Genomic DNA, 24,592 nt, shown 5'->3' with positions numbered 1-24,592 from the left:
TCAATTAATTGAAGTAAAAAGGACAAAACTATGTCCCCTGGTCTTGATGACATCATTGTGCTAATATGCTAAAAAATAACCAAAGCACACAGCCTGGTCTTTTCTCGCCGTGACTGGACGTCCGAAACCTACCTGAGGTGACAGACAGATTCAGTCAGACTAGTCTGAAAAGGGGGTAGGAAGATTGGGAGGGGGAGAAATCCCATTTGCAGCATGCCAGATGGGACTGGCTGGATGCTCCACTGCAAACAACACATCTTTCTTTTGGGCCTGCATGTCCGGCTCACCTTAGCGTGGGGCCTGGCAGGTAATGATGGATCTTGAAAGCCTGGCGTAAGTGGGTGACACTGGCTGCCTTGTTATAGCTGCCAGTCTTCTCCCTGCTCCTGTCATTATTACACGCTGAAGATTTATTTGAGTTTGGAGTTGTGCGCTGGGTGCCAGCCATTTGCAATTCATCACCGGCCCTACAGAAGCAGCCGGACGCGGCCAGTAGTCGTGGCTGTAATTGCCAGCGTCACCTGCCGGCGGAAATGATGAGGGGTCAGAGGAAGGGTCAAGCCCCTGTCCCGGCCGGCCCTGCTCACCAGGGGGACCGCTCGCCTCATGCATCCCTGAACTTCTGAACACACACACATAAAAACATACCAAGGACTCAAAATATTTTTCAAAAGCACTGCCACCAAGTCAACACTAAAAAATGAAGCCCAAAGCAGCTATATTTTCAGTATTTTACTTGGGGATGCAAAAAAGAATTTAAGGAAACACTATGTAAATATTTAAATAGTTATTTTACAGTAAAATTTGTTCCTCCATTTGCAATTTAAACAATGTGTTCATACATTTACTGCTATATACCCTTTAGCCATCCAGATCCACCTTTCAATTTGTGGTTTATGACACCAGCTATATGTCATTACAGATGACTCCTCAAGCAACTAATCTGTAAGATTTACAATAATTTTTATTTTGATATTTCTTCCTACCTTTCTTCCCCTTTCCAACACCTAATGAGCATACTCGCTTTATTTTTTTATTTATTTTTTTTCTTCATGTCCTATTTTTCTTTGGAATAAACAAACAAAGCAAAAACAACAACAGAAATAAAGCGGCACCCTTTTTCATCCCGATAGAACAGATGCTGTCCTCGCAAATATATTTATTTACACTATAAATCATCACAATTAAACATCATAAGTAGGCCATCATAATTAATTGGTCTAGTGAGAGTTGGCGTGACAAGAAGGCACCGGCAGTGGGGAAACTGAAGCGGCTTCACCCACATGCTCCATCCATCTCCACACACTGTGCCGCAGCTAAAGACAATGACACAGAAAGCAACCAGCGAGTGGTGGAAACAGACCGCCTGTCACTACAAGTACTGAACCGCTCTCAGGAACCATCATCTCTAAAACAGCGCAATCCATATTGTCACATTGAAATGTCTAGTGACATAATGTACAAAATAAAAGGAAAGCAATAAATCTTCCTTTTGATTAGCCTGTGAAATGAGTGCATTCACTAACGGGCATGACTGCTCTGGAATGTGATGATTATGCAAAAAATAATTTAGTCACTTGCCAATAGCTTTACTCGCCATTTACTGTTATTGCTCAGAATATATACATTGTTAAACCTAATGTTCAGAACATACTATATAGTTGTGCTCATATGTTTAAAATATCTGTAAGAGATTTAGCATTTTTAGAATCAAATTAAGACGAAATATAAATAAAAGATGAAACAAAAAATAAGAAAAATAAGTTTTAAAAATACAGTATTAAAACATTAAATATTAGGAAGAAGCTGCATAACAGATATGTACATATATTCCAAGACAAAACAAATGTATCCTGCTCAAACATTTACATGCCATTGGTTATTAATGTATTGCCTCCTTGAACATCAATAAAATACATAACTACACTACATTTCAAAAGTTTGGGGTCAGTAAGATTTTTAATACTTTAATTCAGCAAGGATGCATTAAATTGATTACAGTGTATTAAAGTGACATTAAAAACGTTTATTTGTTCCGTAAGATTTCGATTTTAAATAAATGCTGCTCTTTTGTTATTTCTAAATCAAAGAATCCTAAATATTCCACCAAAATATTAAGCAATACAATTATTTTCAACTGTGAAATACTTTTTGAGCATCAAATCAGCATTTTTAAAATATATATAAAAAAAATATTTTAAACTGTAATATTTCACAATATTCGTTTTTGTTCGAACAAATGCAACCTTAGTAAGCATAATAGACTTAAACAAAAACAAAAACAAATCTTATAAAAAAAAGTCTTACCACTTTTGCCCAGTAGTGTATATATCAATTAAATGGCAAAGCTGAACAGTATAATAGAGTAACTGTGGGAAAGAACTCAAATGAGTACAGAGCATGCGGGAAACCAACAAACTTACAGGACCTGGGGGTGTCACAATTAAGACAAACCAGGACCTCATGCACAGCTATCACAAAAGATTCAGTCACGGATGCTCATAGAAGCCAACATATTAAGGACCAAAGGGTGTGGGAACTTTAGAACTGGATACTTTGTGTAAAATCTTTTATTACTTTGTCAAAAAACTTAAACAGTCCTAAATAAAAAAAAATATATATATATATTTGTAAAATTTTATTTTTAATGAACCCTCTTATTTTGCACCAATACAGACAACACAGTCTTTATAGGAGCTTTTCTTAAGTTTACACACAGACAGATGGATCATGGCTGTCCTTCAAAGGCTTCTATCTTGCCTTTCCATGTTAATGAATTCTCTGTGCTCGGTCTGTGTCTCACACGTGTATACACACGCAGACACACACACACACACACACCGGAATACTCCATGCTACTTTCAATCTCTGGCATCTCATTGTGCCCTTATCCCTTAGATGTCCTCTCCTTCTTTCTGTCCCCTCATTGTGTCTCTGATTAAATCCTATACCTCGACACCCACACACACACACCTTCCACACACTCCTCCTTTTCTCTTTCTCCTAATGATACGGGCAGCACATTGTTTCCCCATGCTTAGAAGAAGTTGCGTTTCAAGCAATAAATTTCCCACACAGTTAAGAGAAGGTCACCAGGGCTTGGATGCAAAACATAATGAGAGCAAGTACAAGGTAAAAGTTGTCTTTTCCTAAGAGCAAAGGTGCTTTTGGAAAAAGCCTAACTGAGACGGTCTTTTAAAGGGAGAAAGGAGAGGTCACCTTTATCTGGAAGAATGGATGACCTGTGATATCCATCTTTTGATCGAGGGGAAACAGGTGTGATTGTGTTGTGAATTATTTAAAAGACATTCTGAGAAGCGTCGGGAAGGATCTGTTCCAGCACGAGCGCTAAAGCAAACAAGACAAGAGCTTTAGAAAGCCATTTTCATTCCGATTCGATCAAAAAACTGTTTGTACTGCATGTGCAAAACACTGTATGCCCGTACACATGGACTATGCATGAACGATGTCCTCGAAAATGACACCAAAGTACAGCTATGAAAAGGAATGCTCAAAAGTTAACGTAAAAATTTCACGCAAACTTTCGGCAGACTCCGGCTGCATTTACATTTATAAAAGAGTCAAAATTTGCAAACGTCCTGTTTTAATGTAAGTGATGTCTACAGCTGTGGAGAGGCTGAGAGATTTATTGGCTTAATTTGCTGACCTCTAGCACATGGATCTTGAGGGCAGCGCGAGTGTGAATCGGCAGCCGCCGGTGCAAGTGGGTCTGCGAGGAGCGACGGAAGGGGGAGGGGGGTTCAAGGTCAGCTCGTTTTAGATGGGTCAAGTTCAGCCTACTTCCACTGCCTCCCTTATGCATTCAATTACACAGTCACCTGACACTAAATTAGCATGACAACCTAATTTACCTTTTCACCCCGTTCAAGTATACGCTCTTCCCTCGCTCCTCTTTCCAACACTGGTGAAAATCTGATCAAGATATACTGAAAGAGACAAACGGACAGACGGAAGGGGACAAAGACAGAGAAAGGGAACGCTTGGTCAGCACAAGTTCCTCCTTAAGCCCACTGACTCAAGACCAATAATATTTTCAAAATGTCTGACTATATTAATTATTGAGGAATTGGAAAATGGCCTCAATCAGGTCCTTAAGTCCATACTCAGTCCCATTAAGCTCCATCAGCGACGGGGCGCTGGAGGTACGGTGTTCAGTAATGAGAGGAACCTTCACGCCTGCAGGCTGACCTAATGAAGTGCTGCCTACTTAGAACAGCTCCGCACCGCCAGAGCACATGAAACAAAAGAGAGGCAACCATAAAAAGCAACTGTAAAAAGGAAAATTAATCCCAGTCTGTGGAGCCTGTTCTCATCACTGACCTTGTTACCGTACATGGTTGGATGTGGCCTTGTGTTGAGGTGGTGGGCCCGTGCAGGGAGTAGATGTATCATAATATGAGATGAAGGCAGCTGAACATGGAGGTTTAGGCATCTAAAATAAAGGACGGAAACAGGAAAAATATTTCAGAGCTGCAGGTAGAGTGGAACTCACTGTATTTTAGAGCTTCTCTGAGGGGGAAAAAAACACACACAAATGAGATCACTTTAATCTGGTTTCAATTTTTTTCTTTTTCTTTCTTTTTTGCCAAAGACACTTAAATATTATGATATTATGAAAATATCCCTTTAGAAGGACCCACTTCCTAAAATATAAAGGGATCTATATATTTCATTTAAAAAGACCCACTTTAAATTATGAAAAAATACTAAAATAAGAATTCTAATTCAATTCATATAATAAAAAAATGGATTAATTAAGATCATTTGTTATTGCACTAAAAATAAATTACTAAAATAGAATCTGTAAAAACTGTATATATAAATAGTTTGTAATTTCTAATAATAAAAAAAATACTTTATTTAAAAATAAAATTAATGTTTTCTGATCAGTCTTTAGAAATTAATAATGGTAAATGCTGGTTCCCAGACCGTAGTTTGAAAACCTCTGTCCAGATGACAATGAGGGTTTGTTAGTTTATGAACTTTTTAACGCCATGTTAGCATCAAGGCTATTTGCATGGCAAACACAAGGTAAACAACACAATTCATACAATTTAAAACCCTATATTAAACACTTCAACTTGACAAGACAAAATTCTAAAAATGCATTCAGGTGATAGAATCTAAATATTTCATATAAATGTTTTCTGGTAGTATCTTAATGAATAGAAAGTAAATGGAGACTTTCACTGTAGTCTCCTGCTTTATACATTTTACCCATGAGATAAAGACCCTAAATAACTTCACACGTCTATTCTAGAATTAATATGAAACAGTTTTGAGAAAATAAATCTCCAAAGATAGGAATACCGGTAAGCAACCTTGGAGTAATACAATTTTCAATTGGGTAGCTATTTACTGGAAGCAAGATGAAAATCTTCCTAAGAGTCTTAATACAGTAAGTGATGTCAAAACCCGCTGTGTTGAATAACTAAAACACCTACTGTAGAAATGATAAACATGGGAGTAAATATGTACCAAAGGGGATGAAGCCGCTGAACAAATATGTAATGGTTAGGTGAGGTCATTTGTTAAAATAGACTTATTATGTTGAGAAATATGAAATCTGGTTCCCAGAGGACAGTGTTTTTAGTACACAATGTGAACTATTTCCAGTCACAAACAGAAGGCCTCTTGCCCTTCACAGTCCTTACAAGGTAACTGCACTCTCATGAGCCTAGCCGTGGCTCAGCTATATCGGGACGATACAGTGTACATCATCCTCCGAAACCCAGCCCCACACGAAGACACAATCAATTGTGTGTTCCTCTGAGTTCTCTCCTGCGCTCTTTGTTTCAGCTGAAACTTAGTGTGCGAGCACAAACCGTCCTCCCTCATTGATCAGAAATTCAATTCAAAAGTCTATAAATAAAAATAAATGAGCGGTAGTCACCCGGTCCCTCCCAGAAGATGCCAGCTGTATGGAAATCAAATCTATAATCCTTCAACTGCCGACAGGAACGCATCCAATAATGGCCCAGGCCAAATAATTCACATGCAAGAATTGAATGTCGCGGAATTAAATGAATTCTGTAATAATGGAACGAGCGCCTTAGCTTGAAAGCGCCGCTCACAATTTCTCATACATGACTAGTTTAAGAAGAAAGACGGAATGAGAGAGGAATAGTCAAGAGAGCACTGGGGGGGGGGGGGGGGGGGGGGGTCTAAATCTAAATTAAGATGTTAGATGTGTAGTTTCCAATAGGACCTTGACATAACTGTTGACCTACTCATGACACGATCACAGTGGCGAGGATTTGGAATTCTATTAGTATTACCAATGGAAAAAAGTCAAGGAGTCATCAGGAAAGCAAATCTATAGCCTCTACTCTACCAGACAATTACTGTTGTTAAAGTAGAATTAGATGGGTATTGACAATGAGAGGAGGAATAGGATTAGGCTGACAGGGCCACTGCACTGAGGTGAGAGAGAGAGATGAAGGATGTGTCATAAAATTCATCTTGCTGGTTCATGTTTTACTTTTATTATGTTTGGTTAAATTAATCGAACAACTTGTATCTTTTCCTTTCTGCATATAATGCGATAATCTCCGATTTCTACAAGGAGATACTATTTTGAAAATAGCCTGTTAAAAGTTAAGCAAACCTTGTTGAGCACAAATAAAGTTGTTTAATCATGATGTAGGCCAACCCAGAAAGTTTGCCTGTCATGGGTTCCCTTGGGAATTTATAATGGATCTGACATATGGGTCTTTATGTTTGAGGTTAATTCATAAGATTTTTTTTTTATTATTATTATTATTATTATTATTATTGTTCTTTTGAACTATTATGAGGTTGATAAATGTTTCTTGAGCATTAAATCAACATATTAGAATGATTTCTGAAGGATCATGTGACACTGAAGGGTATAAAGGCTGCTGAAAAGTCAGCTTTGCCATCACAGGAATAAATTACTTTGGCTCCAAAAAAAAATATGACTCGAAATTGAGAATTTTGTTTCAGTTTCAGGAATGCAAACTAAACTAAGTAGTTACACAAAGTTTCTTGTCATGCAGTTTGTTGTCATTTAACAGCTGAGGTAGTTTGCATATAGATACTGTAGATTACAATTAAAACATGTTTTAATGTTTACAAAAATAAAAGCAAAACGTGGAAGTGGTTATAGTAATACACTTAATTAAACAGCTCAATTACAAATGTGCAAATGTGGATGGTGGGTTTGGGACAAATAATTCCAACACAGTAAAAAATAAAAGACAAAAACCAAGATCAGAGACATTATTGCACTCTGATATTAAAAAATGTTCAGAATAAAATGAAATATCCATCAGTATACAGCGTGACTTCAGCTGCAGATGTATTGTAAATTAAAGTGTTGTGCTAAAACTTGAGACAAGTTAACTCAGATTTAATAGAGAGAGAATGAACAAGAGCAAGAGAGAGTGTGTGAGAGAGAGAGAGACCCACTCTGCTCGTCCCGTAGATCTTTACTTCTTATTGAAAAACTAGCTGCAGTTAATATTGACACAGCAAGGTGTGAATCAATACATTGAGAATGAGCAATACATTTTAATTTCAAACTGCTCAAACTTCAGCAGCAAATCCATGCAGTTAAGCTGTTGTGGGAGTGGGTGAGAGGGGGCAAGGGAGGGGGTGGATGAGATAGAAATTTGCTGTAGATCAGATCCAGAATCAGCCTCCTCTAGCATGACATTTCCTGTCAGATGATATAGACTAGCTGAAGTGACTTTTTAACCTGCGGTTCAGCACTGAGTCACACAGACCTGTTTAGCACCTCACTCTGTGCTGGCTGACTGCGACGAGTCCATTATATTTACATATTCAAAGCTAAAAACTAAGCTTCTCAACTAAGATCTAGCTAAAGAAGACTGAGTAATGGCTGCTAAAAATTTGACTGCCATCACAGGAATAAATAAAATTTTGAAATATTTGAATATAGAAAACAGTTATGTTAAACTGTATATAATATTTCACAATACTGTTTTACTTTATTTTTGATCAGATAAATGCAGCTTGGGTAAGCATTAGTGTTGTAATTTTGTTGTTATAATGCGGTCAAGATTTGATTTCAAAACAGGTGAAGACCACAACTGCAGGGATATCACTAAATTGCCGGTGGTGAACTGTCTGATTTATTTGTTAACATCATTAATGTGATTGGATGTAAAACTTACTGCTTCAAATGCAATCAATAACTAATTTCTAATTTGATTTCTTTTGTTACTGTTGTGCCGGGTGACGAGTCTGAAATCAACGAGGGATTGTTTAAAAAAAAGTCACCAAAATTAATAAAAATTCTCACATATTTCAAGATATGATTGAAAAAAAAGTACAAGTGTAAGATCTTGTTTGGTCTTGTTTTGGTCTCAATCCCACAAAGTATTGTTTTTTTTCTTGGTCTCAACACACACTGGGTCTTGGTCTTGACTTGGTCTTGGTAAGGTGGTCTCGACTACAAAACTAGTGAGATTTATTTATTTATTTTCTGTTTATAACATCTTTCAAATGCCCAAATTGGAAATCCTTGTAAAGTACATTAGACTGCTAAATGTACAGATATGTCCTGGTTATCACATATGTTAAGAATAAATATTAAAACAGTAAACGTCTTGTTAAAGTCATTGCCTGTAGCCACACCTCTCTACCATTGAAGCTAAATGACATTGAGGCTGAACGATGTGAGAAACGGCCTCACGCTCACAGAATGTACACGGGCATGCACAAAAATACACTCCAGAATGATCTATGTCTCCTCCTTGCTATCGATAACAGTTTAACTACATCACAGCAGACAGCTTGTGTCTCTTTATCAGTAGCTCCTCTCTCAGGCTCCGCATGCAGGACGTTACTGGCTCTGAGTTTCAGAATCAACCTCTATATTGTTAAATTTCATTATGATGTTAAACCGTTAGATGCCTCCATGCCTGGATAAAAAACAGCTGTATTGCTGAGGTTATAATAAACAAAAAGGCATTTTTTCCCATTATGAATTGTACTTACAATACAACCAAATGCAGGCTGGCTAAAAACATCCTCTGCTAAGACACAGTTGGATAATGAAAAGCAGTCATTATCTGCATTATTCACAAGCAATTAGTGATGTTTATGTATCATGAGCATGTCATAAGCAACATAATAGCTATTAAGGCTTATTAGGAATTTCTATATTGCAATTTGTTCAAAGCTCTTCTACATTATATACTGAAGGCAGATATGCAGATGTGTATGCAAGAAAGGGTGTCAGCCTACAATGGCATTAAAATCAAATATATTTTATAAGGGCTCTGATTATATAAACTGAATATAAATAAAGAAGCAAATGTTCAAGTCTGCTGCATCAAGGCTCATTCTGTGATACATTGAAGTCGAGTGTGCTAAGGTGGTCATGGGACTGACAGCAGGGGCCTCCAGGCAGTCACACAAGGGTCAGTGTGGCTCTCTCTGGTTTAGCGGGGCCAGGCAGAAGAGCTATGCACTTAATCACACCCAGAAGACTGGTCATTATTGCAGTCAGTCGGGGTGAATTACCATATCAAAGCCTGACAGACAAGAGAACAGAATGATTGGCACATTATAATGACAGCTCCTGTTGAAGGAAGAGGACAGCCCTATCACACATACAACACCAAAGGAACGGGGAAATTCCAAAAACGTGTTCGCCATTCGTGTAGGTACATTACCGATTACAGAAAGAATACTTTTATTCTTTCATTTACTCTAAAAGTATGAAGAACATAGCCATCTTTTTTTAGGGAGGCACCCAGATTAACATTCTAGATGATACTGATATGCTGATAATTATTTTCGCATATGGCCAATGAGCAATAACATGTCCACTATTTAAATTCTAAAGCATTTTGTTAAAAAACAAAAACAAAAAAAACAATAAAAATAAAATCAATTGTTTCAAATGCTAGAAGTGAATTTCACATTTGCTAAAGATTACATTTAACAGTGTTATTAATTGATTTGTATTTTTAAAGATTAACTTTAAGGAAGTCTTCATAAGCAATGCAATTTCTCATGCAGCACTAATTCTAAAATGATGGGTTCACTCAGACAGCCTTTAAGATTTTAAAACTGAACTAAACTACTTTAAATGTTGTTTTCTAGGTAAAGCAAGAGCATGTAATTAAAGTCTTAGAAGGGGAAACATCTGTTTTCGTCCCATATAATTAGCATAATTAATTAATCCAAACAAATTATTTTTTAACACCTAGAATAAATCACAAAGCCCTGCTTCTCTCGACTGACCCTGTCTGTGTAGTATGGGTAATTGATCAAGAGTAAATTGGACAATGTGCAGCAATGAGGCGTATTGTATCCTCGTATTTGAAACACACCCAAATCATTAGTCTGAGAGCACAGATGGATTGAGGACCATCTCTTTGTAATATAAAATCTTGGCATGAGATAGCAACTACCAAAGTCTTAGCAGGATGTTGACAGCATCAGATGAGGTTTGCATCATATTTGAAATGGCATTGCTGTGCAACATACTCTTAACACAGCCAATCAATTCATGGCCTCAGGTAAAGATCTGATGACATGGAATTGTGTAAATGATTTCTAAATATACTGAATGCAGTTATTAGGCCTGAAAATAGTCTCTCTAGCCCACCTTTGTTGGGCAAAAAGAAAAACTACAATCAGAAAAGCATGTACAGGCTCACATGTGCGCACACACACAGGCCAATAAAAACTATTTTAAAAATGTCTAGAACGGTTTATGAAAAGACAAAAAGAGGGCCTCAGGGAATACCTCCCGTGCGCAGCACCAGTATATTGCTGTCAGGTTCACTGTCAGATGGGTTAATCAAAAACTCAAGGGGAAAGGTGCTATCTTCACCGCACACTGCCATCTTTATCGATTCTATTTACAGCACCTCACCAGGATCGCACTTCTTTAACTATTCAATTGGTCCAAAATAGATTTTTCCATTTTACGCAGGAGCGACAGGGAAAACATTAGACCAGAACAAACGTGATAGAAATGTATCACAAAAGCAGATGAACAAACATTGTGGAAGATTTATGGCTGGGATTTTAATAAATTCGAGGGAGATGAATTGATTTTGGTTAGGGGTGTAAGCAACAATTTATTGGGTGGGAAAATGCATTATTTTCCAATTGTTATCAAGCTACAGTAAAACTGATTTGTGTCCTATTGCATTTTATGGATAAAAGGAGGAGGAACCTTCACATGATTTAGATTAAATGTATTAATCAAAACCATCCAGTGTGAACAATATATCTACAACTTGAGAAGATTTTTGACATTTAATTCTGTCGCAACATTTTGGCTCTGTACCTCTTCCTCCAAATTCAATGGCCGCCACAGCTGAGGGAACGCTCTGTTTTAATTTTATGAGGCTTAAAGTAGCTTTTAACCAGCCAAGCGGCAAATAACATAGGATTAGAAATATTTAGTGTTTTCCGACTCCTTAACAGGGATAATCCTTTAGAAACAAGTCTGACCTTTGCGGCTTAATAACTTGGCAGTAGTTAACTCTTTAAATGATAGCTGGGTAATTTAAAGTATAATTTCGTAGCAATAATGATTGGGAAAGAGATCAAGTGAAACAGAGATACAGAGAGAGAGAGAGAGAGAGAGAGAACGACAGAGCTGGAAAGAGTTAGATATGCAGAGATAAGCAGTAAAAGAAAATTTCATGAAATTTATCTGTGTCGTTGTCAATAAAGCCACTAGACTGGGGATACACACATTAATTCAATAAACATGCATTAACAACACAAAGTCAACTGTTATCCATTAATGCCAATGCAAATAGAATGTTGCAGCATTGCAAATTATAATGTTCAAACAAAACCCCTGGTTTCACAGACAAGAATTAAGCCTAGTCCCAGACTAAAATGCATATTTGAGCTGTTTTAACTGCAAGAAACTTGCACTGACGTATCTTAAAACATGTCAGTGTCATTGTTTTGTCTCAAGATGCACACCAGTAATGTTTTTTTAAGGCACGTTTATAAAAGCTACTTAAATGCCCTAATTGAACTACACCTGGCTTAATTTAAGCCCTGTCTGTGAAACCGCGCCTAAATGTCTACAAAATGTACTAAATGGAAACCCAATTTGCAATATAAGCTAATATTCAATCATCTTTAATATACAAATACTCATTTGGGCTTTAAAAAGACCACTATTCCTAAAACTGACCACAAAAAACACTCTATTAGTCCAGTCCATAGTAATGATAAAACGCCCACCAAGGTCTCTTTGAACAGAAATCCATTTTGCTCCAAGAGTACCTGTGTCCAGCCACTGTGCTCCACTTACTCTCTTGATTTGATAGTGAAAGCAGCAAACTTTTCAGTGTCAAATAGTATTTTAAACCAACAACTTACTTAAGTCCCATGTCATCAGGCCCATGAAAACTAATCTTTCAGTAGTAATAGCTCCTATAAAAGTGGACAGAGCCATTGATATAGAGGCAAGTAAACAGGCAACAAATCCTTTGCTTGGCTCAGGTGGGCAATGAAGCAAACAAAAAGCTAGAAATGGGATCAGGCCCTGTGTGGAGCACACTGGACCATGACTAAAATAGGCCAGAGTTCATAGGTCAAGGTCTTTACGAGAGCTGCCCCCCTCCCATCCACAAGATGGATAGCTTTGTATACTCAGTTTAAGATTAAATTCCCAGCAATTACAAACACTTTTAAATAAGCTTGTAACAAACAAGAAATCGTTTTTTGTTTCTTCATGTTTAAATCAATTCATTTAAACATTTTATAATCAAATAAATAAGGAAAAAACTAAAAAATATATATAAAAAAATATATAAAATATATATATATATAAAAAATACTATATTTTATATAAATGTATAAATTCATATAAATGTATAAAAATACAATGTTGTTCTTTCTCGTTCATTTAGCTATACATTAGATTTTAGAATAGATTTTATGACTACATCATTTTATGTATAATCTAATATAAATCTATCAAATAAATCAGAACGAAAATATATATATAAAAAAATATTTTCACTTGGGTTTTTTTGTCCCTATTTTGCAGATCTATATTTTCATGTTTATTATTATCTAATATATATATATCTCTGTATTGACTGGGTGAGTCTTGTTTTAATGGATGAAACTGTTTCTCTATAATAATAGTCAGGTAGATTGAACTGCCTCAGACAGTCTCAGCCCTACAGAAATTGAAATAATCAAAACCAAAGTCACAACCAAAGTCGTCACATTTGATTACCGATCACACTACACAGCCATGTTTGAATAAATGCACTGTCATGTTTTTATCATCAGAAAGATGCTCCCTGCAGGAAGGAAATGTCATTTTATGTTTCAGTGAGTGTAAGTACAGTACACTATAGACAAAAGAAAAGTGCATTCAAGGGGATTTGTATGACAATAAAATTCACAAACCCAAACAACACTGTGACAAGCAAATCCCAGGAGACTTGTAGTCTCATTCACTCTCAAACCGCCATTAATAACAACAACACAGTAATTCTGGCACTGGTGAGCTCCAGAAATCAAAGTCTTGCTTAATCTTGGCAACACAGAGCCATTCTACTTTTTGCAAATGTTTCAAGTCCTACGTTCCTCTCTTGCAAAGGGATTTTTAGAGTGGAAGTAAACACCTCAGAAATACAACTACGGTGTAACATTGCCCAGGAGGATTTAAATTAGGTTTTTTTTTCATGGCCTCTAGGCAATATCTATATGACAACAACACAACAGCCGCAAAACAAAAACAGTCTGACTCAATAGAGAGATGAAGGCGTAACCGACAGATGAATGGTAAAACGATAAAAAGAAGCAAGTTTGTGCTTACGGTGGACGTTCACAGCCAAAGCGAGATAACAGAGAGCAACGTGGCTTGATTTATTTTCTCTTCAGCTCTTTTCAAAATTGGATGGCAAACACTCCCTATTCCATTAACTACAGTCCATATGATTTTTGGCAAATAAAACTGTGTGGTAGCATCTGTGCGCCTGATACAGTGGAGGAGAAACTGCAAACGCAAATGATACGTTTTATTATTTGTCGCCATCAAATAGGCCCTTGCATCTGCTTCTCTGGCACCGTATCCGCAAATACAGCGCCGGTGTGAGATGGGAGAGACCTCAATCAAATGTAAGCTAAGCCTTTCTTCAGGACATGAAACAGAGCACTCCTCTAGCTGATATTATGTCTGCCAGAGAAAACAGGAGAAGATGAAGGGGGAAGAAAGGAAATGCAAAATAGGAGGAGGATGGAAAATAACATGAATTACCTGATTATAATAATAAGCAGCAGGCGTACGTACACGGTGTACTTATAGCTTGCATGATAATCCCATCATGCATGGTAGTGTAAGTTTCTAATGAAGTCATATAGAGTTGAAGCATAATCAGATTTTTAAGCTTTGTATAAATGCGATGAATAAAACATTATTCTCGATTATATTTTGAGGGGACCAAAAAAAGAGTTTGGCGTTTCCACTGGTCACCCAGTCAGAAGTTCTGCAGATTGTTTGGAGAGTAGAGAAAAGGAGAGCCATGATGAAACAGTGAGTACGCAGGTGATATATCCCTGCACACTAGCAGTGGGGCCGGCAGCACTAAACGCCCTTCTGCATGGGGCAGAGGAGCCTCAACTTCATCAAACCCCTCGCAGGATCAGCCCCCTTCTTAATGGATTACTGCTGTCTCAGTGGAACCACACTGCAAATAATGATAGAACACCTGCAGATTAAACCATCTTACACAATACTCAATTCATTACCTTTTTCCCCAGATAAAGGCCAGCTAATAAAAATATGATTTTCTCTTGCAGCAGAAAAGTCACACCTTTATCCTTTAAGGGAAACAAAAGGAGAGGAGGAAGGTGATATCATCCAAATGCAATAGCGGCCATCATTGCAATTACACGGTCGGAGTAAAAGGAAACGTGTGGCATTTTAGAGTGAAGATTTCAACAGAAATATGGTACTTGAATGGGGTGTTTCACTATGTGTCTAAACTGACATTTTTTGGATAATATAGGAGTGTTACATTTCAAATATAGCATATTAATCAGCACTTTTGTTTTTACAAGTTTTCATATATTTGTACCAGCGCAGAATCTTTCAGTCAACAGATATGAAAAATCCAACATTAAAACATAAATAAATAAATGTTGCACTATTTTGAGAAGCATCAATACAGACTATGAAAACACCCCTCAACCTTGATGCCTTTGGCAGTGACAACCAATTCAAAGTGATTCACATAATCAGTAAAGTGTGATTTAGAGAAGTGAAACCAATGTGAAGAATGCAGTGGTGTTCTGATGCAGGGCAAAACTGGGTCACCTGGCTGCATGTAAACATGTGGGCTCCCAACAGCTCTCTCCAGGTGACACCTCATCACCGTGCTGCTAGAATGATGGCTTACACCCGTCTGGCTTGTCAAAACACTGTTTCGCAGGCAATTACCATGGTGGCCAGCCCACCACCGGGTTCGGATGGATGGGCGACACAGCCAAAGGGTCACTCCTCTGCCCATATTTCTAACGCTCTGCTCTGGTGTGGCGGGACAGCAAATTGGCTGGCGTCTGTCAGCGGTTATCTGTATTGCCGGGAACTCACAAGACGTCTTGTATCTTGCCTATACCACATCCAGACAGAATATCTGAAAACAGAGAGAAGTGTTTTGTGAACAGATGAGATGTCAGTTATCTCGAAGGATCTGTTCAAAATCATGTTATGTTGAAAAAACAGGATGTTCTCTCACAGTAAGAATTGATCAAGTGTGTACAGTATATGTATTTACTATATGTACCAAGGATTTAAATAAACAAATATATAGCCTTCAATGTACTTCAATTTGAAAAAAAAAAAGACTTGGTTTGTACTAGATAGTTCACAGAAACTAAATAAATACACATTAAAATACATTTTATGGTAAAGTCTGCAAAAGTAAAGTACTTTGTGATATACTTATGACACTTTAAATACATATTATAAATGTGACTGCATAATGAGTCTGAGGGTCTGCATAAATTAAAAACTAGTTGTAATGGGTGTGTCAGTCAACAGGAAATAACCTAAAAACACGAATAATTACATTCAAACAAACATTCATTTGTTGACGTATAAAGTTTGGTTATTTGATGCAAAAATTACGTTTACCAAGTTAGAACAGAGCTGTTTTCCACATGATAAAGCCTCCAGTTTACTCAAATCAGTTCCCGCTCATTAGAATGGACTCGAGCACTTCACACAGCGCGTGACTGACAAGCACTCGCTCTCCCCGCGCGCACATGGACCTTTCCGTTGTCATGGACACCTTTAAACTTCCGGAAACATGGCGAGACTTGTGAAACTTTACTGTCAAGTTGATAACGTCAAAATACAATATTTCATCAGAAACAGGTAAAGAAAGCAAATTATTAAGTTCTCTACATTTGAAAACTGTCTTGTTGTGTTGTATCAGTCGATGCAGGCGGGAAAGAAGTTCCTTCTTCACAGCTGTTTTTTAGATAAGAATAACAAAGACACATACTGGAGATAAGATAACATTAATTCGGTGAACTCACCGAAAGCCTCTCATGTTACAGGATTGCGGAGGAAAACAGACAGAAAGAGAATGAGGCTGCAGTCAGAATTCAGAGCTGGTTCCGGGGCTGCCAGGTGAGGGCATACCTCAGGTAAGACAGCTTTTGTGATGTGATCTCATTTTCATCTGACAATATGATCAGTTTGTCAGCGTGTACAAACAAAGAATTAACTCTTTCAGTTCAGGTTTACTTATTTATTTGTTTGTTTGTTTGTTTGTTTGTTTGTTTGTTTGTTTGTTTAGAGGGGAAATAAGTGGCCGTCATGTTTCAGTTAATCGTTTATTTATTCATTCATACATTCATTCTATTTTATGTAAGTTATTTATTTATTTATTTTTAAAGTATACAACCTGAGGACAGTCAATTTAAATAGAGTGCAACAATTTTGTCCGGAATTAAAAATCCCATTCATTTTCTGCTTACGGGAGTTGATTTTTAACAATAACGTATTAACCTTTAAAAAAAACAGGACTAGTGTGAGCTATGAGGTTGTTAATTAATGGTAAATGCTTTTGTTGAAGCGATCAGCCCTGATTATTTGAACTTATTTTTTAAATAATCACATTTAACAGTGGATTTCTTGGTGAAAAACTACCAATGTTTCCACCAATCAGGAAATCGAAACAAATTGCATCTCTTGCAACTCTTTAGCGACCACCGATTCCCATGAAGCGCTGCAAATGATGAAATCAAGTCAACATCCCTATGCCATCAAAAATCATCTTGAAATAAAACATTTTAACAATTTTTATTTTTTATGGAATAATGCAGTATTATAAGTTATTTATCCCTCCACAGCATTATTTGTTAAAAATGCATGTGCCCTCGTAATCTTTAATCAAAATAGCTTCCCCTCCCTCTTGCAGCGACATCTCTTCTCTTCTCTTCTCTTCTCTTCTCTTCTCTTCTCTTCTCTTCTCTTCTCTTCTCTGATGTGTTTACTGGAGCGAGGGCAGGACAACCTGTCACTCACTTGAGTTCACAGCAATAGCAAACCACAACCATCCAATCAATTCCTGATGGACAAAATCAAGTCCCACCCTACATTTTTTTCCTTGTTCGAAAAGCTGTTTCACTCGGATATACGTCACAATAGGGAAGATAAGACTATTGCAAGTTCAATTTTACATTTACATTTACATTTATGCATTCGGCAATTTCATGCATGTGTATGCATATAGTACAATACATTTTCTTTTTACATAATCAACATATTTAAATCAATAATTTTACATTTATCCATTGTTTTTATTTTATGTTATTTGCAGTAGTTTATGGGATTGTAGTTCTTTCCCTTATTAAAGCCATTAAGTCTTTTACCTTTGTCTTTATGTCTGATTTTAAATACTCTTTAGCTTCAGTTTGTAATATTATGATTCAAGTTGTAGCTGGTGTGTGTTTGGTTCATGAATAATAACTCTTTAGTGAAGAATTTAAAAAAAAGATCCCTTTGGGAAAAATGTTTCCGGATCAAGGCCACTAATAAAGTTGATGGGCACTGTTGCACTCTATAGGCGTGACACTTTTGGGATCCATATTGTATAGAGTAGACAGATGTCTTAATGAGGACAGGCATATGATTCTATATTCTCAGCATATACCTGTAAGTGGTTGCGGAAGCCTAAATCTAATGCATTTGGTCTTTAAATGCAAGAATTAGCCAGTGCACAGGGCTCTACAGTGTGTAACCTCAACATATTTCTGTGCAGTGAGCAGACAAACTCCCAGACAGTAGGTTAATTTAGATTACTTTAGTTAATTGATCAATGTGTTAAGTGGCTAATTAAGCGCAATCTAGGCTTCTTGAGTGCGGCTCCAGGGTTGCCACCGTCCCTATACACATTGATTTTTTTGAGTTATAAATGGCCTTTTGGAAATTGATGGCCATGTTGAGTTCAGAGTTGCCGTAGACATGCATTTAGAGGGTGGTTAATGATGAATGCAAATGTACAGTTGTCCAAGAAAGACCTACCCTGGACAGGCAGAGAGGAAAAAAAGGGGACTTTTTGATTGAATCAGTTTGAAAAAAGGAATAAAGTTTTGATTTAATCAGTTTGAAAGTACAGAAGTATAATTACACCTCGTTGTGTGTTGTTTTATTTTTCAGTCACCTGCATAAAAACGCAACATTAATACAAAAAATATGGCGTGGTTTCACTGCTCGGGTGCTTTTCAGACAAAGGGTAAAGGTAAGTTGTGGAGACATGTAATATTGATTATGTTATGATAACCCTCATTAACATTTAGCAGTTAACAGGCATGCCATGACTTATATACATATGGCGTAAGTTTGTAATTTGACAATTTGTATTGATTTCCAATGGAATGCTTTTATCTCGTCCATGTTTTAAAAGTGCTGACATATTAGTGCTCATTTTTAAATAAAACCTAAGGGTTTCGTGGTCATAGATTTTACATAAGACTTAATTGATCAGGGAAATGTAGTTGTCTCTTTTTTTTTTTGCTGTATGTTCAATCATGACCTACAATTGGTTGCCTAATATTTTGTCTTTCTAAAATGTACAGTTACAGTATTGTTTTTACATAACTTCCAGGAGATCCAGTAAGTGTAATATTGAAAATTCTGCATGATATGAGGAGTGAGACAATAAACCATGGCCTCTTATTAAATATTTTCTTTAAAAAAGGAAGAAGGCTTATTTTGTGTCTGATTTCTTGTCATTTGTTATCAAAAATATGTATGTCTTTCCTCTACCATCATATAGAGCAGTTCATATCAAGTTTCTTTTTTATTGTGTCCCCATTGAGTGAATCATTTGTGTCTTGTGTCTTGTGAATATTCCTCACCATGTTTAGTCGGTCCATCCTCGGCTGCATTCCATTGATTATCAAACTCAGCAGAGAGCATTTTACCTTCATACATCTCCATTAGTTACCAGCCTGACTTTCATAGATTTTCCTAGCCATGTCTGCATTATGTATTAAGAACAGGCACTTCCCTTCGATACAAAGTATGACTTGCCAGTCCACCCTCTTATCTGCTGCTGCTTCTCCATGACTTTTATGTATTATGTATAAAGAGGATTTTATTCCTCGCATGTTAGGAAAACATCAGAGGGCCCAGTCACAATGTAATGCTATCTCCCTCTCTTCACAGACAGCATATTTTATCATGAAGATGAATTTCTACAATAAGATGGCTGTCAAGGTAAATATTTCTCTTGCTGTTTAGTCAGTGAAAAGTCAGTGGGTCACACATTTGATTTGAATAAAAACCTGTAAACAGATTTTACTGGTGTTTGATAACTGCATTGAAATCTAAAGTGAAAGTGGTTCACAAAATCAAAATATGCTTAAATATATTAAAGGGTTTTGAGTGTTTTTAAAATTACTTTTTATATATTTTTTGACATGTGACATGTTTCTATAGCTATTATAATATTTACAATATATAAATATAATATACAGAGATATTTACTTGAATTGAATTTTGTACTTTTAATACTTTAATCCAGCAAAGATGCATTCAATTGTTCAAAAGTGACAGTAAACACCTTCACATTGTTTTCTATTTTAAATTAATGCTGTTCTTTTGAACTGTCTATGCATCAGAGAATCCTGAAAAAGATGTATCAGGGTTTCCACAAAATATGCAGCTCAACTTGTCTTAACATTGATAATAAGACATTTTCTTGAGCACTAAATCAGCATATTAGAATGATTTCTGGAGGATCATGTGACATTACAATCAGGAGTAATGATGCAGAAAATTCTATTTTAGAATATATTGAAATAGAAAACAGTTATTTTGAATTGTAATAATTACACAATATTTCTGTTTTTACTGTATATTTGATCAAATAAATGCAGCCTTGGTGAACATTCTTAACTTAACCATACTGGCAAGTTAACTGAAGTCAAATCCAAATATGAAAGAATTTGCTATCATATTTTCTCATCTTTTATAAGGCCTAAGTTGCAAAAAGGTAGCAATATCAATCTTGCATGTTCTGTTTCACAGCCTATAAATCAAACACGTTTATATATGAGTGATACATTGGCACTTTTATAGAGCTATTGGTATGTATAGAAGCTTTAGTTTTACAATTGTTTTTCCATGAGGTGAAACTTTTAAAGAATTTTATAAGTCTTACAAAATTTCATAGCTTATTGAAGGATGTTGCATTTCTGTGGAGGATTGCATATTTTTACTGTGATGATTGGACATCACAAGAAATTTGAACCAAGAAAGTGATTTATACGCAAATATTTTGTGTCAAATCTAGGGCCCACCCTGCATTCTTCACTACCACTTTGGTTATGTGAGTCTAATTTGAAACATGAAGCTTGACCTGTTCTCAGGGGTCACAGAATATGAGACTAAAGGTCGTGTCACCACTTAGACACAAACAGAAGTTGCTCAACAGGACAGACAGCTTTTATAGTCCTTGTAAAAGATAGAGTGCTATGTCCGGGAAGCACCGGTAATGTAAAAATCTGCTGAAGGAAAAAAAGAAAGGGCGACTGTGAAAACAGTCAATGAAGGATCAGTTTCAAGCATAGACTGGGTGTGTTGGATGGAAAAGTTAAAGTTTGGAAAGCTTCATGGGTATGTATGCATGATGTTTTCGAATGAATTTCACTTTATACAATTGTGGTCATAAGTTTACATACTCCTTGCAGAATCTGCAAGAAAACAAGGTCATTGCTCCTCCTAACCCTTGCCCAATAAATCTGAAAACAACAACCATTGAAGCTTCAGTGTTGCACTTCTTTTTAGTCATTTCCTTTATCCTATAAAGTGTTTATCACACTCTTTACCAAAAGCCTTTTAATAGAAATCAGTGTTTACAAGGGAGGCCGGATTTGTATTAGATCTAATTGAGCAATATGCATCATTGATTTGACTAGTCTAAGAGGTCACAAAGAACTCAGAATCCAAGCTTGCAATTACTTTATTTAAAATTATCTATTGACTACTGATCAATGGCAATTCTTGTTTTGTTTAGTTTTTGCCTTATTATTTTTTTTTTCTCTTTTACCTGCTATTGTTTAAGCACCTAATTAGCCTGAAGGACATCTGTCCTTTTTGTTTTGGGTCCTCAGTGGTGCTGTCATCATGGTGGCACTAGCTAGCACTCTCATTCTTCATGGAGTGACAATGACTGCAAGCTCGAAAGAGACAGGGAACTTCTTTAATTTGCTCTGACTTTGATTTGTCTTTTAACTTCTAAATACTTTTTGCAGTTCCAAATAAAACTACATTTCCTACTTTTTATCAGCCATACAATGGAATAGTAAAGGCAACAAAATAATAATCAGGTACATGTATTCATAATCAGAACTCACCCTTCTTTTGCAGATACAGCAGAGATGGTGGGGCTATTATGTGAGGAAGTATGTACACAATTATTATGCACGCAAGAGATATTTGGAGGGATTGACAAGGAAGAATGAGCACATCAGGTAAGAAGAATTAAAATTACATTTTCATTTACACTGCTCCAAATAAAGCACATAGCATTACGTTTAACTAGTGTTCACAGATGACCATTGTCTGAAATTCTTGCAAAGACAAAGGAATGTCATGGCTTTAACGGCATGTTTGAGACATATACATTAGCAGCATGTCATGTGTAAATCGCCTCTGGTTACTTGAAAATGAATAACTTTATGAAATTTAAAATTAGCCTCTGATTTGCGTGTGCCCCCACATTTATTTAAAAAAAATCATGCTTCGGGGGCCGAAGGAAGATGCCATCTTTTACTTTTGATAAAAACAAAGTCACTTTTTTTAATGTGACCAATATATTTTGTGGGAAAATATCTTAAGGGTTTAGCTAAAATTAAATGTAAATCTGTTAAGTGCTCCTTGGATCACTGACTCCTAACACCCTGCCCCCTCCCTCCGTCTCCCTACTCCAGCCTCTCTTTAAGTGGGAATGTTCTCTTTTAATGGGGTTTCTCACCTTTGAATCACGTTAACACATTGCATTTCTCTATAAAAACACTGGACCATCATGTACTACACTGTCTTAAATGTTGGAAACTTTTAACCGTTTCGGGGGTGGCCAAAATGTAGTGTGATTGTCATGATCAACCATTTATGAGTTTTACAGTATGCAGCTGATTGACAACTGATTAACAAAAGTCTAAAATTCAGACTGTGAATTTTAACTTTTTGTATAATGAAAATGTTAAAGGTATAGCGGAGGATGTTTTACTTCCTGGTGGGTAGTCTAAACTATTGGTCCTCCTAATTGTCAATCATTCTGGTGAATCAATCAAACTTTTCAAAAAGTGGAGAGGGCGGGTCTTATCTAAAATTTGGAAAGATCCTCCGCTATACCTTTAACTTAATTTCATATGGGCAGATAAAAAATGATATTGGCTCATTTGATAATCTCAGAAATTCCCAAATATTGTCAGATTAATCCACCTGTTTAGTATTAAACAAAGTCAAAGTTGCTTCTCTTCCTCTCTCTCTATCCGTCGGTAGACCCTGTCTGTTAGTGCATTAATTAGTTGTTTATGGAATGCTTCTGAGGTCATGATGAATCAGTCATAGATGTGAAGTGAAAGATCACTGCGCTGATTCTGACAATCTGTTCCACGTTGGGCTCAGGATCACCCACTGACTGATTAGTCACCCCTCAAAGGTCTCAGTGCCAGGATTTTAATCCGTACAGCTCTGGCGCTTGAATAAATTATTCAAAATTTTCCTAATGGTTCCCATTTAGCACAAGCAGACCAACCCGGCATGCCAATGATAGGAGGCCAGCGACTGCCCATGTCAGGACGGCCCCTCTCTCTCATTCTCTCTCCCTGCCAGCGGTGAAGGATCCCCCTCCTCCCAATGCAAAACGATCTGTGTCGTTTCATTAGCTCTAGCCTGATGACAAGGCCCGCTATGTTCCAGTGTCCATCTTCATTCAGTTGTCCTTCTCTGCATACCTTAATGAAGTCAAGACCTGAGTTCACCGCGGCAATTCCACAGCAAGAGTTTGTGCAATGTAACAATTTATCACTTGTCAAGAAGACACTTAAAGTTCCAGCACTTAATAAGGGCTTCCTCTGGGCTTGAGTAATTAGAACTGAGCGGCTTGCATATTTACTAAATGTGGAGTGTCATTGCCACCATGGCCTATTGCCTGCATGAATTATTTCTCTATCTGTAATAAACAGCTGGGTAATTATTACTGCCATAATCAGATAAATTTCTCTCTGTAATGTTTGAGCATGGCAAATCTTTAACTCTTTGGAAGCACAGGGGGAATTTATGGACTCCCATTGCTCAGGCTACTTTTTCCGCTCTCGTGTCCCTTTCAAGGACATCTGTGAAACTCACTCCTTAACTGCAGGCCTTATTAAATTTTTTTTTTTCTTTATAAACATTTCATAGTATTTAGGGCAGGTCTTTTATCAAAGCAAGACTCCAAAATACACAGGCCATGCTATGCATATGCTTAATCACACAAATTACTGCATTCATTACAGAGAAGGATACCAAATCCCATTTTATGGGCAAATTGATCTTGATGTTTGCCACCTTAAAAGCATTTAAATTCTCCTAATTAATCATATTTTGTTGTTTTTTGTGTGTGTGTTTTCATTTATTTATTTTTTAACTCATAGTTGTCAGGGTTCTGCCCTGGCAGCGTTGTCTGTCTTGTCTCTGTTTAATGTTTCTATGTTTATGTTGTGCTTAAACACATGGCTGTGTCTTTGTTTGTGTTTGCCATGTGCTCCTCTGTCTCTTCCTCCTTGTTTCCCGCTACCACGCCCCCTTGTTTAGTTGAGTCATTTGCTGCGTCCCAATTCGCATACTATCCGTCCTAAATAGTATGCGAAACTAGATTTAGTACGTCCCAAATCGTAGTATGTTGAAATGAGTATTCCAAAGATACCCGGATGGTCTACTATTTCCGGTTAGAATTCGAAGTGCAGATCAATGCACACTCTAACGGCTAATATTGCCCACAACCCATTGCGTGCGGGAGGGAGGAGCTTTGCGCTGATGGTGGTGATGTAGACATGGCAGTCGGATTCAGCA

The 24,592-nt window shown here is 36.9% G+C and overlaps 1 protein-coding gene and 1 long non-coding RNA gene across 3 annotated transcripts in view; one reads left to right on the top strand and one right to left on the bottom strand.

Annotated features, from left to right (window-relative positions):
* Positions 1 to 4,242: 4,242 nt before the first annotated feature.
* On the bottom strand, positions 4,243 to 16,240 carry LOC309478842. Its single transcript, XR_014199110.1, has 3 exons — positions 16,151 to 16,240; positions 15,332 to 15,650; positions 4,243 to 4,453 (listed from the first exon to the last, which is right to left on the bottom strand). It is a non-coding gene; the product is annotated as an uncharacterized lncRNA (long non-coding RNA).
* An 11-nt stretch (positions 16,241 to 16,251) lies between these two features.
* The window catches only part of spata17 (spermatogenesis associated 17), a 41,513-nt gene continuing 33,172 nt past the window's right edge, over positions 16,252 to 24,592 (top strand). For both annotated transcript variants that reach the window (XM_082142616.1, XM_082142617.1), the window contains exons 1-5: positions 16,252 to 16,393; positions 16,579 to 16,668; positions 18,686 to 18,767; positions 19,697 to 19,747; positions 21,902 to 22,005. In XM_082142616.1, coding sequence (XP_081998742.1) covers positions 16,326 to 16,393; positions 16,579 to 16,668; positions 18,686 to 18,767; positions 19,697 to 19,747; positions 21,902 to 22,005 — 395 coding nt within the window. In that variant the 5' untranslated portion in view covers positions 16,252 to 16,325. The remainder of the gene's footprint in view (positions 16,394 to 16,578; positions 16,669 to 18,685; positions 18,768 to 19,696; positions 19,748 to 21,901; positions 22,006 to 24,592) is intronic.

This window comes from Leuciscus leuciscus (genome assembly GCF_965113295.1).
Source record: "Leuciscus leuciscus genome assembly, chromosome: 17".
NCBI classification, from domain to species: domain Eukaryota; kingdom Metazoa; phylum Chordata; class Actinopteri; order Cypriniformes; family Leuciscidae; genus Leuciscus; species Leuciscus leuciscus.
This window is presented reverse-complemented; position numbering and strand designations above follow the sequence as displayed.